This window comes from Trematosphaeria pertusa (assembly GCF_010094035.1).
Source record: "Trematosphaeria pertusa strain CBS 122368 unplaced genomic scaffold BU26scaffold_16, whole genome shotgun sequence".
NCBI lineage: Eukaryota > Fungi > Ascomycota > Dothideomycetes > Pleosporales > Trematosphaeriaceae > Trematosphaeria > Trematosphaeria pertusa.
The window spans coordinates 701,097-715,126 of NW_022987227.1; the positions used below are offsets into that span (position 1 = coordinate 701,097).

Below are 14,030 nucleotides of genomic sequence, written 5' to 3' on the forward strand. Positions count from 1 at the left end.
CCTGGTTCACACAGTTTGCTACCCCTCATCCAGAGACTGTGCTGGCATTGCAAATCGAAGTGATGGGAGCTGTCACGGTGAAAGGGCCTTGATTTCTCCCTGGAAAGGTGCTCAGCCTTGAAAGCGGCTCAGCCGGATGGGCTTTACGCCGGAGTGGTGTGGTGATTGCTGCAGGCTTTCTTGCATGTGCCGCGATCATCGTGCAGCTTGCATGTCCGCGCTAGTCCGTGTTGGGACATCACGTGCTAGCGCGGGAGGGTGTTTATCTGGCTGGCGCGTTCATGCCCTCCATCCCTCACCACCATCACTAACGCAACATGATATGTCCACGCATCTACCAGCGCCCAAATACCGACTGTATCCGGCATACTGCTTTAGGGCATCGCCTACCTACAATGCCTGGGTGAAGCTGACCGCAGCCGATGTTCAGGCGCTGCGCTCTGAGCCCAATTTCCAAAGTACTTCACTACCCAACCGTCTCTTATGACGAGCGCTGACACGTCGCACTCTAGGCCAGCGCATATACTTCCACCTCAACCACCCTATCCGATTTGTGCGTCTCGTCGGAGTCGTTGTCGCGATCGATGACATCAACCCGAAATACGCCGTTCTTACTGTGGACGACGGCAGCGGCGTGAGCATCGAGGTCAAGATCGTGCGGCTCACTCCGGACCTATATAACCCCGTCGAGAGTCCATCGAACACTGCAATCGACAATGTGGATGTCATCAGCCAGCTCGGCGTGTTCGAAATAACCATCGATCACCAGCGATTGGACATCGGAACGGTCATAAAAGCAAAATGCACTATATCCGAGTTTCGCGGCCTGAAGCAATTGGAATTGAAGAGGATTTGGACAGTCTCGACCACGAATGAGGAAGCTCAGGCTTGGGCGGAGACTGCTGCGTTCAAGCAGGAGGTGCTGTCTAAGCCGTGGCATATCGGTTCGACCGAGGGCAAGAAGATCAAGAAGGAGATCAAAGCGGAGAAGCGGAGGGCTCAAGAGTATGAGAGACTAAAGGCTGAACATGAGGCTAAGAGGAAAGAGCAGCGGAAGGGGCGCGACGAGTATCTGGCTAAGAAAGAGGCGAAGCTCGAGGCTAGGCGGCGCAAAGAGGAGATAATGATGAATGCAGGAGCTTTGATATAAAAGACTTACACAGTATAGACCCTGGCCACTAGCAATAACTCTCTCAACGTAAGGCGCGTCCGTTTTCAGGATGGCCCCAACCGTGTCACATAAATGCCCGGTACCGCCGACTGCAGCCTAAGCGCCGGTGTAGCGCTTGTTAATCCGCCACCTTCCTCTCATAGCTCTGTTCCTATAAGAGACACTGTTTTTACCTGCTGCTGATGTGGGGCGTACGAGACCGAGCATGAGAGGTGGCCCCGGCTCTTGATGTGGGCGACGTTTCGTCTCGTCCTTGTCTGATTCGCCGCAGCCGTCAGCCTGAGACACAAAGCTGCAGATGCCCTGTTCCCTCTCGATTAAATCCATCCATTTAAGACATGGCGGCGTATTACGGCGCCTCCATCGGCGCACAAGGAGCGACCTTTAAGACCAAGATTTGCGGCTGCAACCTCCCTACATTTATACACCCTTCGAATAGCCTACCTCCTCGTTCAAACGTCTATACTAATGCCCACGGCTTTCTTCCCAGAATTTCCCCCTAGCAACAGCGGAGATGACCCTCTCAACACCGAGTACAGCCGTGAGTACCTAGCCGCCCTCGAAGCCCGGGATTTCAAACCCCTCTCTCCCTACTCCGACAACCAAGACGATGGTCCGTACCTCAATGCAGAGCCGCCCATTCCTGATTCAGACCTCGAGTACGATCCCTTGCCCAGACCGCGATGGATAAGGGTGCTGAAGTTGGATCCGGGATACTGGTTCCTTATCATTCGCTGCTCTTTGATTCACGTTTCGCTTGATGACGAAAGGTTAAATTACGAGGCACTTTCCTATACGTGGGGCGATCCTAAACGCAAAACCTTCATCGTCTGCAACGGTACATTGGTGCGTATCCAGCAGAGTCTCTACGACGCGCTGCGGTTCTTCCGGCATCCTAGGAGAGGGCGCCTCATCTGGGCAGACGGTCTCTGTATCAATCAGGGCGATCTCGAAGAGAAGAGTTACCAGGTCCAGCTCATGCGCGACATTTACTCGAGAGCGTCGCGCGTACTCGTCTCGTTGGGAGATCCGGGTGAAGGCAAAAACTATGATTACGTCCGGAATGCGGTAGAATTATCGTGTCGTATCGTTGCTCAAGAGTACGGCGCGGTGGAGAAGGACACTGGTAGGCCAGCAAGCTACGTGGACTCGCTCTCGTACGTTGGCTGTGAGAGGCACCGGAGAAGGGGCCCCGTGACGTTGACCCCGGATACCTTACGTCCGCTTGTCCCTCTCTTCTCTTGCCCATGGTTCGTGCAGTCTAGCTAAGGGGTAGCCCATCAGAATGCTAACTTCTTCGCAGTCAGTGAGCATTTCTAATTTGTTGGTAAAAGCTGCGATCGAGGCGTTGTCGTCCCTAGGTTTATACGTCGCTAATGATAACGATACGCAGGGTTCACTCGAATCTGGGTTTATCAGGAGGTAGCCCTTGCATCATCAGCGACCCTTTTCTGGGGTTCCTACGCCGTGGACTTCGACTGGGTCGCGCTGACCGCAGTCCGATTAGAAGAGGACCTCCTCTCCACTTTTCACGATCACAGCATTGCCTTGCCCGGCCTCCGCAACTGCGCCATGATGCACCGCACCTCACGCGGCCAAACCGCACATCTCTCCTTCTTCGACTTACTCCGTAACACCGACCACTTCAACGCCACGGACGCCCGTGACAAGGTGTATGCGCTTATTGGGCTCGCCACTAAGGATGCGGATCCTTCTGAAGGAGAGTTCTTCATTGAACCGGATTATAAGCTGTCCGAGTATGAGGTGTACGAGCGCGTCGCTAGGAAGTGTCTGCTGGAGCTCAGGATTGCTGATGTCCTTTGTATGGTCGAACATCCTGATTCCGAGCCCATTCTGCCTTGGCAAGCATCCTGGGTTCCTGATTTCTCGAGAAAGACGTTCGCTCAACCGTTTCCCCACGCTGTATTTCGGGCCCATGGCGACACTCAGCCCCAGATACGCCCTGCAGACGACGCAAAAAGTACTGCTCTATCCATTTCCGGGATCGAAGTCGATGTCATAGCAGAAGTCCTTAATGCATTGGATCCAGACACAGTGGGCGATGACACCGCCACTGCGGAGCGCCTCAAGCAACTGGTCCGCACCCTTCAAACAAAAACCGACTTCGAAACCATCGCGCTCCTCCTCACGGCCGGCATGGATCTCGACCTGAAAGCCGCAGTGTCTGATCTCGCCGCACGCATATCCGAACTTATCTTTTTCCTAGCGTGTAATCCCAGCGCCTTGGCTCCGGAAACACCAGTCGAACCTCCTTCCGACTCCGACAGTGAATATTCGGCTGATAGGGATGATACAGTCGCCGCTGCTCCACCGCCCGATGCTGTCAGTGGCCTTACTACTGACCTGGTCACAATCGGGCGCCGCTTCTCAAGAGCGAGCTCGGTTTGTCTCCAGGCACGATCAATTTTCATCACGAAGAAAGGGATGTTGGGTCTTGGGCCCGAGGTTGTGCAGGTTGAGGATGTCGTTGCGGTGTTGTTTGGGAGCGGGCTGCCGATTCTGCTGCGGCCGAAGGGAGAGCAATACCAAGTCTTCGGTGCGTGTTATGTGCATGGCATCATGGAAGGGCAGGTGGTCAGGGAATGGGAAGAGAGCGGTGAGCCACGGAAGGAGTTTATCCTTGTGTAAGCTTGGCAGCGAAAGCGTTGTATATGTGAGAATGGGTTGCGGAAATCTGATGGGGGAGTTTTCAGCATCAAAGGAGTGCTACGTTTATTATCCGGTTCACTCCAGCCTTACAAACAAGACATACGATATACGCCCCTCCTCCAGCATCGGTTATCATTTGCATTCCTGATTGTTATGACCGAGTATCCCTTCAAAGGTGATAGTCTTGGTGCATTACCTGATGTTGACGTACGTAGTGGACGCGCTATGCATCGACAAAGCAATCTGCAGAAGTTGCAAGGATGCAATGACTGCGCAATTAGAATCCTTGTCGGCCTACCTATCCGTCTAGGTGCATGCAGTCAGACGCTTGTGGGTCGACTGTGCCTCAATCAATGTTCCGCCGTCTTCCACCTCCTTCAACACGCGAAACCACGAAGAACGTACGGAGTGTCGAGCAGAGACAATTTCATATGAAGAATGCCGCTGAATCCAACGAACACCGAGCTGTCCCAAGCGACCATGGATGACGAAAAGGGCCTAGCAAATCAGTTAACGGAGAACATCGGACAAGCTCCGAACGCGGTAATGGTTGAAGTGACAGCCGAAGCCGTTTTCTCAGGCTATGAGGTGGGGTTTTTAAAGTTGTCCTTGATATACCTTGGGTGAGCCTCTAGAAACTCACTTCTGGTGGGTGTGCTCACCGTTGCCAGGATCGAGCTAGCCCTATTCATGACTTTATTGGAGTCCACCATCGTCAGCACTTCCGTGATTACCATCACGAACGACGTGGGTGGTTACGTTAAGAGTTCCTGGCTCTTCACGTCCTACTTGTTGACTTTTGGCGGTAGGTAGTACTTCTAGGTTATTGCTAAGCCCTCTCATGACCGTAACTAACACGTCTAGGGTTTCCCATCATATGGGCCAAAGCTTCAGATATCGCTGGCCGAAAACCCTGCTTACTCGCGGCCATGGTCTTCTTTCTTGTATTCTCTGGAGCATGCGGGGCGGCTCAAACGCTTGTACAACTGTGAGTTCTCCAACAAGATGTACTCTTTCATGTTCTAACGTTAAACTAGCATTATGTTTCGATGGCTCCAGGGCATTGGAGCCGCCGGAATTTTCTCCCTCGCCTTAGTGTTCTTTGAGCTCATACCTCCCTCAAAGTATGCAGTCTCTATGAGCGTGACGAATACGGTCGTTTCATTGTCTTACTTGACGGGTCCGCTTGTCGGAGGAGCGCTTACTTCAAAGGGGGAGTGGAGATGGATATTCCTGATAAAGTAAGCTTGAGTTCTGTATTCTCTGGTCTCGTCGGAATTTAGCTAATATTCGTTAGTATCCCGGTGATCGCTTTTGCTGGCGTCGTTCTCTTTCTAGTTTTCCCTAAACGACTATCTAGAGAACCTGCGGCGAATCGCGCAGAGGAGTCAATCGCCCAACGATTGAGAAGGTTCGATGTGCTCGGAGGCACAATGCTTCTCGGCATAACCGTGCCATTGACTACTGCGCTCCAGCAAGCGTCTGAGGGCTTTTCCTTTGGCTCCGGTTTCGTCTGGCCCTTACTCCTAGTCACGGGCTTCTTTTTTGTCGGCTTCCTCACCTGGCAGTGGTACGCTACAACGAGACGAACCGTCCCGGAGCCTGTGTTCCCTTGGCGCTTCTTGGTCCACCGCGCTTCTATAAGCATCATACTGTACGGACCGCCCTCATTCGCCCTCTACAGCTCCATATCTTCGAATATCTAGGCTAACGAATAGCAGAAACACTTTCTTCTCGGGGTGCGTGATGGCAGCCTGCACCGTGCAGATACCGCAACGCTTCATAGTGTTGTACAGCATGAATCCTCTTGCTGCTGGAGTCCGCCTTCTACCTTTTGCCTTGATGACGCCTGTAGGCTCGGTTTGCTCAGCCATACTCTTGGACAAGAAGCTCGTTACACCCAACGCCCTTCTATTGATAGGCGGCGCTCTCCAAACTATTGGTGTCGCACTTTTTGCGACACTTACAACTAGCAGGGAAACATTACCACAGCAATACGGATTCCAGATATTGATTGGCACTGGCATTGGCTTCGTCAGTACAGCGACCTTCCTCCTCGTTCCAATCAAAATGGAGAAGCGAGATTTAGGTATGTTTCCTTGTTTCCTCATATGCCGTCTGCGGTCTCTCCTGTCAGGGAAACGCTCTGACATCTTCATAGCCGTTGGCACAGGCACTGTAGCCCAATTCAGGATTCTCGGTGGCGTCGTTGCTCTCGCCGTCGTCACCTGCATTTCTACGCCGCACATACGGGATGCATTGCTCGAGGCCATCCCGCCGGAGCAGACGCATGCAATTCTGGAAAGATTGGAGATGATCCCTTCCCTTCCTGAGGATACGCAGGCTCACGTGCGGGACAGTTTTCATCGTGGTTTCGATTTGCAGATGACTATTCTTATTGGCTTTGCGGCGGCGCATATTCCAGCCGGTCTGGTAATGCTTAGCAAAGAATCTCTTCCCGAGGCACTGAGGCCATCTATGGATAATGACGTGGTCGCTGGCAGTGGAAGGATGTAAGGGCTGAGGAAGAGGCTCCGGAGCAATGGCGGCGTTGTACACTACTATCAGGCAGAGTTCATAATACAGCGCTTTGCGAGTTTGGCAATGGGCTCCGGAGCTTCCTTCAACCCAATGCTGGGGACCTCATGCGCGCCAGGGGTGTACAAAAGTGCACGTTACCGCGTTGCACAACTCGCTCACACCCTTTGCTTCTTTCTTCCATTGATCCTTCTGTCTCCACAAGGCAAGAGAGGGAATAGTAATGGCATAACTATTCATTGAAGTGCCAACTTTGCAGACTTTGCCGTTTACGACTTTCTAGCCGGGTCAAATAGCTAGGTTAAAACTGCCCTCTTCCAAATCTTCGAGTTCGTGGTGCAGTAGAATAATTCTTTCATGGCCCACATCCTTTGCAACGACCATACAATGTTGGATATCCAAGAACTACTCGTAAACCTTTCCCTTACCATTATGCTGTCCGTTTCTTGAACTGCAACATTGGTCCATCATGCACAGTGATATACGCATCTATGATTTGATACTGATTTTCATCCCTTCTCCCCCATCCTAGACTTGGGTGGCTGGCTCCAAGATCCTCGCCGGGAGAAGCTCGCGAGTCAAGACGAAACAAAGTCCTCGCGATGATAAGAGCAAGCTCTGTCATGGCAATGTTCTTCCCAACGCAATTCGTGGGGCCTATCAAGAAAGGTTGATAGTACGACTTGATTCGATTAACTTCTTCCACGGTAACTCCTGTGGCTTCGGAAGGTATGTACCGTTCAGGGCGGAAGCGGTTCGGATCGCCAAATATCTGCTCATTACGGCCCATTGCCCAATTTGAGCAGCCCACCACTACCCCTTGTGGGAAATATTCCCCGTTGATGGTTGTCCCGCCGGGAAGGACCTCACGGGCGAATTCGCTGGGTCCAGCTGGCGCAATGCGTAACGATTCGTCAATGCAGGCGTGTAGGTATACACAGGAAGCCAGTTTTGGGCCGCTCACAATCTCATCGGAGGATTTGAATGTGCTGCGGATCTCGGTCGTCAGCCTAGTATATGCCGATTCGTTGCGCGATATATAAAACCAGAATCCGGCAAGAATAGTGGACACGCTGTCAGATCCCGCAACGATGAGCATGATGGCTTCGGCTCGCAGTGCATCCTCCGAGTAGCGCTCGCCGGTCACAGGGTCTTTTGCAGCGCACAGGAAATGGAATATATCCAGTCTGGACTTCTCCGTGTCCTTGCTGTTTTGTTCCATTTTTATCCTTTCGGATACGCTGTCATCGACGAATTTATAGTAGTTCTTCACTTCCTCAGGTGTGACCAAGTCGAGAAGATAGTCCAGGCCTTTCGGCTTGGCCCAAACGAAGAATTCCATAAAGGGAGATTGGAGAATCTGAAATAACTTAATAGCAGAAACCAGCTGAGAGAGGAGGCTTACAGGGTAGAATAATCGGACATGACGGATGATGTGACGAGGAATCTCCCTAATGGGATTTGGCCCTGGCTCTTTGGTCTCGAATGAACGGCCAAAACACAGATCGCCCAGGATGTCGAAGACGACCCAGTCGTTCCATTCCGACATGTTGCGTGTTTTGGTCCAGCCATGCTCGGCAGAGACGTCATTGTCAGCCACGAGTAGATCAATCCACCTCTCGGCATGCTTGGTCATGAAAGTAGCCGCATGCTTGACCGACTTCTCCGTGAAGGCCTGGTTCAAGACCTTTCTCTTCCGAGCATGGGACGCTGGATCGGTGGTCAAGGCAGTATTGGATTCATTCACATTTTTGGCCCAGGCTTCATACGATTTGGCTCGCTTCACGTTGGCCTTGGAGCCATAGACGTCTTGATGCGCTTTCGGGGCCAGGAAGAGGACCGTGTTGGGTGAGATACGGACCTTTTCCCCTAAGAATAAGCGGTCAGATTCTCTTCGAAGAGGCCAAGTCAGCTAAAATAGGGGTGGTACAAACCGTAGATCTGATGGTTCTGCCAAATCCAGATGTGGCGATCGCCTTTTACAGCGTGGTAAAAGGACGGCATCTTCGATATTTTGGCGACGAACGGACCGGGATAATTTGCTAAGGGGTGGAAAAATACATCGTAAACGGCACGCGCTATGAGCTGAATCCCAGTATGAGTGAGCATTCGACGGGCAAGGTTCAAGGTGTGACTTACGTAGCCAAGGAAAATGGCAAAGAGTAGAGCCAGCCAGTCACGATAGGCTGCGGGGGTTGGGCTAGTAAAGACATGCGTGATTGAAGACATCTCGAGCTGGAGATTGAGTACGGATGAAAGTGCAGCAAGGCGAAAGATAAGCAGTGAGGGGAAAGCTCGAGACGTCAGACGGCGCGGCGTGGCAGTCCAGTATATTGAGGCACAGCACCCTCGCCGCATCGCCCCGACCTCGCCCCCTGCAACCGAGCAAAAAATGGCCCATATCTGTCGTTAATCTTCCGTCAGGCCGCCTCTGACCTACGCTGACTCAAACTGGCCGGGCGACTCTTTACCACCTGCGAGACGCCCACCTTCAGTGAACAGTATACTAGAACAAAACATTCCCTGTATCTCCTACTTTGTTACGTTCTCGAACCGCAGCCATGGACAGCATCAAGCAACAGCTGGAAGCCCTCCGCCCCGAAATCGACCACATCCTCCAAATCAGTGGTTCGCCCGCCCTATCTCTCGGTGTCCTCCACAGAGGAGCCATCATCCACACGGCCCATTTTGGTCATCTCCACACAAACGAGTCAAAGCTGCCGAATGATGACACAATACACTGGGTCGCATCTCTGACAAAATTGATCACAGCAGCTGCCATTGCCAAACTCGTCCATGACGGCAAACTTCACTGGGACGTACCCATCAGGGAATACCTGTCGTCCTTTCGCATTCGTCAAGATGAGCTCGGGCTCAAGGCTACCTTGAGGGACCTTCTGTCCAATCGCACGGGAATCACACCTGCGAATAACCTCTGGGGTTTCCAGAATAGCGAACCGCTTATGAAGAAGAGCGAGACCACATTCACAGCCACGTACTTGAGCTCCGCCAAACCTTTCGGCCAGTTCGTATACTCGCAATGGAACTACGCGCTGGTAGACGACGTTGTCAAGGAAGTAACTGGCGCCTCCCTCTGCGATTACATCGAACAAAACCTCTTTCGTCCTCTTCACATGACTCGCAGCTCCTTCGACCGTCCTCAAGAATCCGATGCTAATGTTGCGCACACGCATTGCACCCACGATGACGGTACACCCACTCGAAAGGCAGACTTTGCACCCATTCTGGTCGAAGCCGGCAGTGGTGTTGGTGCTGGTGCTAGAAGCTCAATCAAAGACTACATGATCTTCTTACAGGCGCTTCTCTCCGCCTACAAAAACCAACACGACAACGGCGTTAATGTCACTCCCGGCTCAATCTTCCCTCTCACGAGAGCCATATTCACCCCCCAAGTCGGCTTCGGTCCTCCCCACCGCTCTGGTATCGATGACGTCGCGTATTGTATGGGCATATACCGCACGAAACTCCCTGGCTATCTAAGTTTTGCCAGCCCAAACTTCTACTACACGCTGGGTAGAAAGAGACTCCCACCCTACGGCACGAGACTTGCTGGCACCGAGGTTTTCCACCATTCCGGCACCGGTCCAGGCCACCTAGGCGCAATGTATCTCGTTCCCTCGACCGAAAGTGCCGTGGTTGCCCTCACCAACTCGCAGCCATTGATGGATCCGGTCGATTTCGCGGCGCAGCTTGCATTGTCGGTCCTGCTAGGGGAGAAACCGATGGTGTATTTCGTTAAGATGGCTCAGCTGGGCAGGGCCATCACACTGGAAAATTATGAGGTGCTCAAAAAAGTCGTCGCCGAGGGAAAGACGAATGTGCCCCCTACGAAGCCTCTTGCTGCTTACGAGGGTGACTACTACAACGCCATCCACAACTTCGTGCTGTCTGTTACCAGTGCCGGAGACTGCTTGAATGTGAATATGCAGCGGGGGAAAACGGGCTTCACATTATTGCCGTACGACGGTGATACCTTCTACTGGCCGGTAGATCGAGAGGAGGAAACTTGTACCAAGACGATGTGGGGTTTCATGTACAAGGACTGGCATCTGTTCCGATTCGAAATTGATTGCAACGGCGAGGTGGAGAAGTTGACTTGGAGACACGATCCGTACCTTGCAAGTCCAGAGATATTCAGGAAGACGCCCACTTCCGGGACGTTTGCCAGATTGTAATGCAATGAGGCTCGTTGGTTCTTATACACTACTATCAACGACATTGATTGTGGAAATAATAGAGAAGTAGACATTGCGGCCATATAAGTACTACGCTGATTCACGCTTATTACCTCTCTAACCTCACGAGCTTCTACATCGTCTGTCTTACTGCACCATAGGTATCCCTACGGTACTTATAGACTGAATGACACTCCCGGCAGGAGATGGAATCATCTGTCGAACCGATATTCAAGACACCCTCACTCTAAGTCTTAGTATCTTCCGTGATACGACATATTACTCTGCTTTGCTACGGTATCTAAACGACATTAGTCCTTGAATACGCTGCGTGGCACGTGCGTGGTGGCCACACTTACGTTTTCCGCAGATTGTCATATGCGCTTGCTTCATATACGGACAATTGCTCGTCTCGCACTTATCTATTTCATGTACGGCTTTGTCAGCTTCGAGGATATCACCCAGTCAAAAAGGAAGTAGGCAGTAAAGGGGTCGACGAACGGTTATAGCACAGATGGTACCCGTCCATGCGCTCTTGCGTGCAGCCAGCAGCAAGGCAGCCATGTTGATTACAGTGAACGTCCGTGTCTAAACGCGCGCTGGGACAGTTCGCGCTGCGGCACTTGTCTACGCCATCATTAACGCTCATCTTGGAGAGAGCGAAAAAGCGGACGCACGATCAGTGCAGTAGTAACTGCTGATGCCGGACGCCATGGTTATCCTATGACTTAGGCATCCGGTGTTGTAGCATTTGTCTTCGTTGGTGTAAACGTCTTCGCGTCGGGAAGGCAGGAGAAGAGGCTCACGGTTGTTCGGATATTGTGTCACCTCGGTCGAGAAGCAGTAACTTGAAGGCAATGCAGCAGGATCAGGGCAATAATCTTCGGCGCAACGATCTATGACTGCCAGTCTCCCTTCATATGTCCGCTTTATGCTGACTGACACTTACGTGCATTACAAACCGCACTCGCAGGACAAATTTCCGACCGCCGATTAATGCAGTCTCTATGTCCGCATTCATCTATTCCAGTCCGCCATTAGCCGCGTCGTTCTGAAGTGTCGTTTCAGTTTGAAACATACGCGAATGTCTACAGAACACAGAGGGCTCGGTAACAGTGCCCCAGCAGCCTTCCTCGCTGCATTTGTGGCGTCGGCAGGGATATCCTGGGCTAAGCGCGTGCTGGGAGCAGTTTGTTACGCTACAATAGTGCATGATAGGAGGTATGGGCTATGAGCTTGCTCTGCCGGCTGCTACTTGTAGGTGGAGGTTATTAGGCTACGGATGGTGATGGCGGACTACGATGCAGAAAGGCATGCAACTCGCTTGGAAGAGGAAAATAGGCGGCGCAAAGGGATTGGTTAGGCGGAAGGACTGCAGGTGGGAGAGACGAGGCTGAAGGCCCTTCGTTTCAGCCTTGCGCCCTACGGTATCTCCAGTTGTCATTCGTTGACGGACCCCCAAAGTGTGAGTAACCTGCTAAGTTCATCCCTAAACGGATGGAAGGGCCTGAATCCACCCTCTCCCTGCCCAATCTTTACCAACCACTAGTCCGTATGACAACAACCAAGCATTAGATCGAAATATTGTTCAGTTGCAGCAGAACCTGGGGATCTTAGCGGCGATCGTTCGTATTCACGACGCATTCATACCTTCTCGATATACCGTACACCGATGGCTATCCCATCTTCATCTTCGAACTCGCTCTTATCTCCGAAATCAGGATTATCAGCATCGAGACAAGTCAGACAGTTTACCGCTACGGCAGTATACTTGTCTCCCATTCGGCTCGGCAGCTTTGCCGTTGCTAGGTCAACTAAAGCGCCTTTGAGCAGTGTAGCATTTCCGTTGTCATCGTCGGAATCCTTAATAATGAGGCCAGTGGGAAGGAGATCCGAAGGCAATGGGCGCGCCCGTTCTTCATCATATACGACAAACGACTTCCAAAATCCGATCTCTAGGAGGCAAACACCAAGGGCGTAGATATCGTGCTGCATGGAATAGTAATCTTCCGGATGGAGGCCTTGACGTTGAGGATGTCGATACAGGTTCCTTTCCCATGCGCAATCGCCAGCCTGTAGGCTGTGCCCGCCGAATGCTAGCTGGAATTTTTCAAATCCTAGCAAGAAGGTCGCAGCGAATGCTCGCTCCTTGTCGCCAAAGACAAGGATTGCCTCTGGCCGTAGGCTTTTATGCACAAACCCGAAGGCGTGCACGTAGCTCACTGACTGAGCGACTTACCACGCTATTCTGAAACGGACACTGAGTGATATGGTCTGATCTGGCCTGAGAAGGATGTCTCGTAGGCTTCGGGGACTCTTTAGCTCCGGTGGAACGGAAAATACAAAATCGAAGGATGCAGGAGAAAGCCGAACGCCATGGCAATTTTCAGTGTCTTGATCATAGACCTTGACGACTCCATAACATGGAAGGAGTCCAAATGTCCATGGATCAGCGGCTGACAGTCTCCTTGCAAGTTCCCGCACATCACGCGTGAGAAGTTCCGGGAGTATCCCTTGCCGGCTTGGAATCGAATCGATGATGAAGTACGAGTGATGCGTCAAAGGCCTGAACGCCAGTTCGGCGGAGGAGTACGGAATGTTCTTGCGATGCGCCCTATCTAAACTGGCCTGATCGAGGAAGATAGAGCTTACCGACTGGGGAAATGCTAACATTGCTTCTCTCATATTCCTCGCCGTGGCGATCGGGTTGCTCCTCTCTGTTGTACTATCCAAATCATTGTCCAGAGCTTCGTCGATAACAGGAGTGGCCATCCTAAGTATGAGAAACCATGAAGGATCGTACATCTTTTGCCAATTGTCCAGTTCTTTGATTGCCTTGTCGATGCTCTCTTTGACCAAGGGATACTTCCACTTTCTGGCCTCTTTCCCATCCTTCTTGGCTGAGCCCTCCCGTACAACCCGAGAAGCCTGCTGATTGGCGGCCAGTAGCTTGGTGAATAGTATCTGGAGTATATCGTCCTGCACCCTCCGATGCCTCTCATCGAGTGTGTCACGTATGCGCTCGATGATGTTAATCCGCAGCCGGGTCCTGTTCCAACTTGCCTCGACTGCGATTATTCTCTCCCGAATTTCGGCATTTGCGCCTTTGAAACTTGAGTAAAGTTCTATGAGTATCTTTCCGTATCTAAAGCCGAAAGTCAAACTTGGAACGCTCGTTCAATGTGGTAGGCGACCTCTGGGACTCACTTAATGACTAGATCAGCAGTTGCTAATCCGGCTAATACCAGCTCGGCCGGCATGTCGACGGTGCATCGGCTCTCAACTTTTCTAACTCTTGGTTTACCCAAAGAGAGAAAATTGACATTGTTCTAGTCGATTGATGGCGAGAATATCATAAATGAGCCGTAGCATCTCTCGAAATACAATGCGCGATGCATATAAATGCGTTGAGATAGGAATCGAAGCCTTTAAGCAAGGGAAGCTCGTATAAGACC

General features: G+C 51.8%; 6 protein-coding genes across 6 annotated transcripts; 4 read left to right on the forward strand and 2 right to left on the reverse strand.

The window, feature by feature from the left end:
- The first annotated feature begins 299 nt into the window (after positions 1–299).
- BU26DRAFT_492676 (uncharacterized protein) lies at positions 300–1,326 on the forward strand. Its single transcript, XM_033826127.1, has 2 exons — positions 300–458; positions 513–1,326. Exons 1-2 carry the CDS (start codon positions 323–325, stop codon positions 1,148–1,150), a joined length of 774 nt encoding a protein of 257 aa, XP_033678839.1. The 5' UTR covers positions 300–322; the 3' UTR covers positions 1,151–1,326.
- Positions 1,327–1,596: 270 nt separating this feature from the next.
- Positions 1,597–3,947, forward strand: BU26DRAFT_465370 (HET-domain-containing protein). Its single transcript, XM_033825188.1, has 2 exons — positions 1,597–2,420; positions 2,565–3,947. The coding sequence occupies exons 1-2, from the start codon at positions 1,640–1,642 to the stop codon at positions 3,818–3,820; spliced, it is 2,037 nt and encodes a 678-aa protein (XP_033678840.1). The 5' UTR covers positions 1,597–1,639; the 3' UTR covers positions 3,821–3,947.
- Positions 3,948–4,253: 306 nt separating this feature from the next.
- On the forward strand, positions 4,254–6,544 carry BU26DRAFT_543302 (MFS general substrate transporter). Its single transcript, XM_033831686.1, has 7 exons — positions 4,254–4,464; positions 4,513–4,646; positions 4,706–4,829; positions 4,879–5,082; positions 5,139–5,495; positions 5,563–5,930; positions 6,003–6,544. The coding sequence occupies exons 1-7, from the start codon at positions 4,280–4,282 to the stop codon at positions 6,356–6,358; spliced, it is 1,728 nt and encodes a 575-aa protein (XP_033678841.1). The 5' UTR covers positions 4,254–4,279; the 3' UTR covers positions 6,359–6,544.
- Positions 6,545–6,604: 60 nt separating this feature from the next.
- BU26DRAFT_523414 (benzoate 4-monooxygenase cytochrome P450) lies at positions 6,605–8,659 on the reverse strand. The gene is made up of 4 exons (XM_033830039.1): positions 8,519–8,659; positions 8,314–8,464; positions 7,785–8,248; positions 6,605–7,739 (listed from the first exon to the last, which is right to left on the reverse strand). Exons 1-4 carry the CDS (start codon positions 8,606–8,608, stop codon positions 6,810–6,812), a joined length of 1,635 nt encoding a protein of 544 aa, XP_033678842.1. The 5' UTR covers positions 8,609–8,659; the 3' UTR covers positions 6,605–6,809.
- A 177-nt stretch (positions 8,660–8,836) lies between these two features.
- Positions 8,837–10,676, forward strand: BU26DRAFT_523415 (beta-lactamase/transpeptidase-like protein). Its single transcript, XM_033830040.1, has one exon. The coding sequence runs from the start codon at positions 8,941–8,943 to the stop codon at positions 10,573–10,575; it is 1,635 nt and encodes a 544-aa protein (XP_033678843.1). The 5' UTR covers positions 8,837–8,940; the 3' UTR covers positions 10,576–10,676.
- Positions 10,677–11,710: 1,034 nt separating this feature from the next.
- BU26DRAFT_609158 (uncharacterized protein) lies at positions 11,711–13,960 on the reverse strand. Its single transcript, XM_033835906.1, has 4 exons — positions 13,783–13,960; positions 12,815–13,720; positions 12,226–12,760; positions 11,711–12,179 (listed from the first exon to the last, which is right to left on the reverse strand). The coding sequence occupies exons 1-4, from the start codon at positions 13,833–13,835 to the stop codon at positions 12,147–12,149; spliced, it is 1,527 nt and encodes a 508-aa protein (XP_033678844.1). The 5' UTR covers positions 13,836–13,960; the 3' UTR covers positions 11,711–12,146.
- Positions 13,961–14,030: the final 70 nt, after the last annotated feature.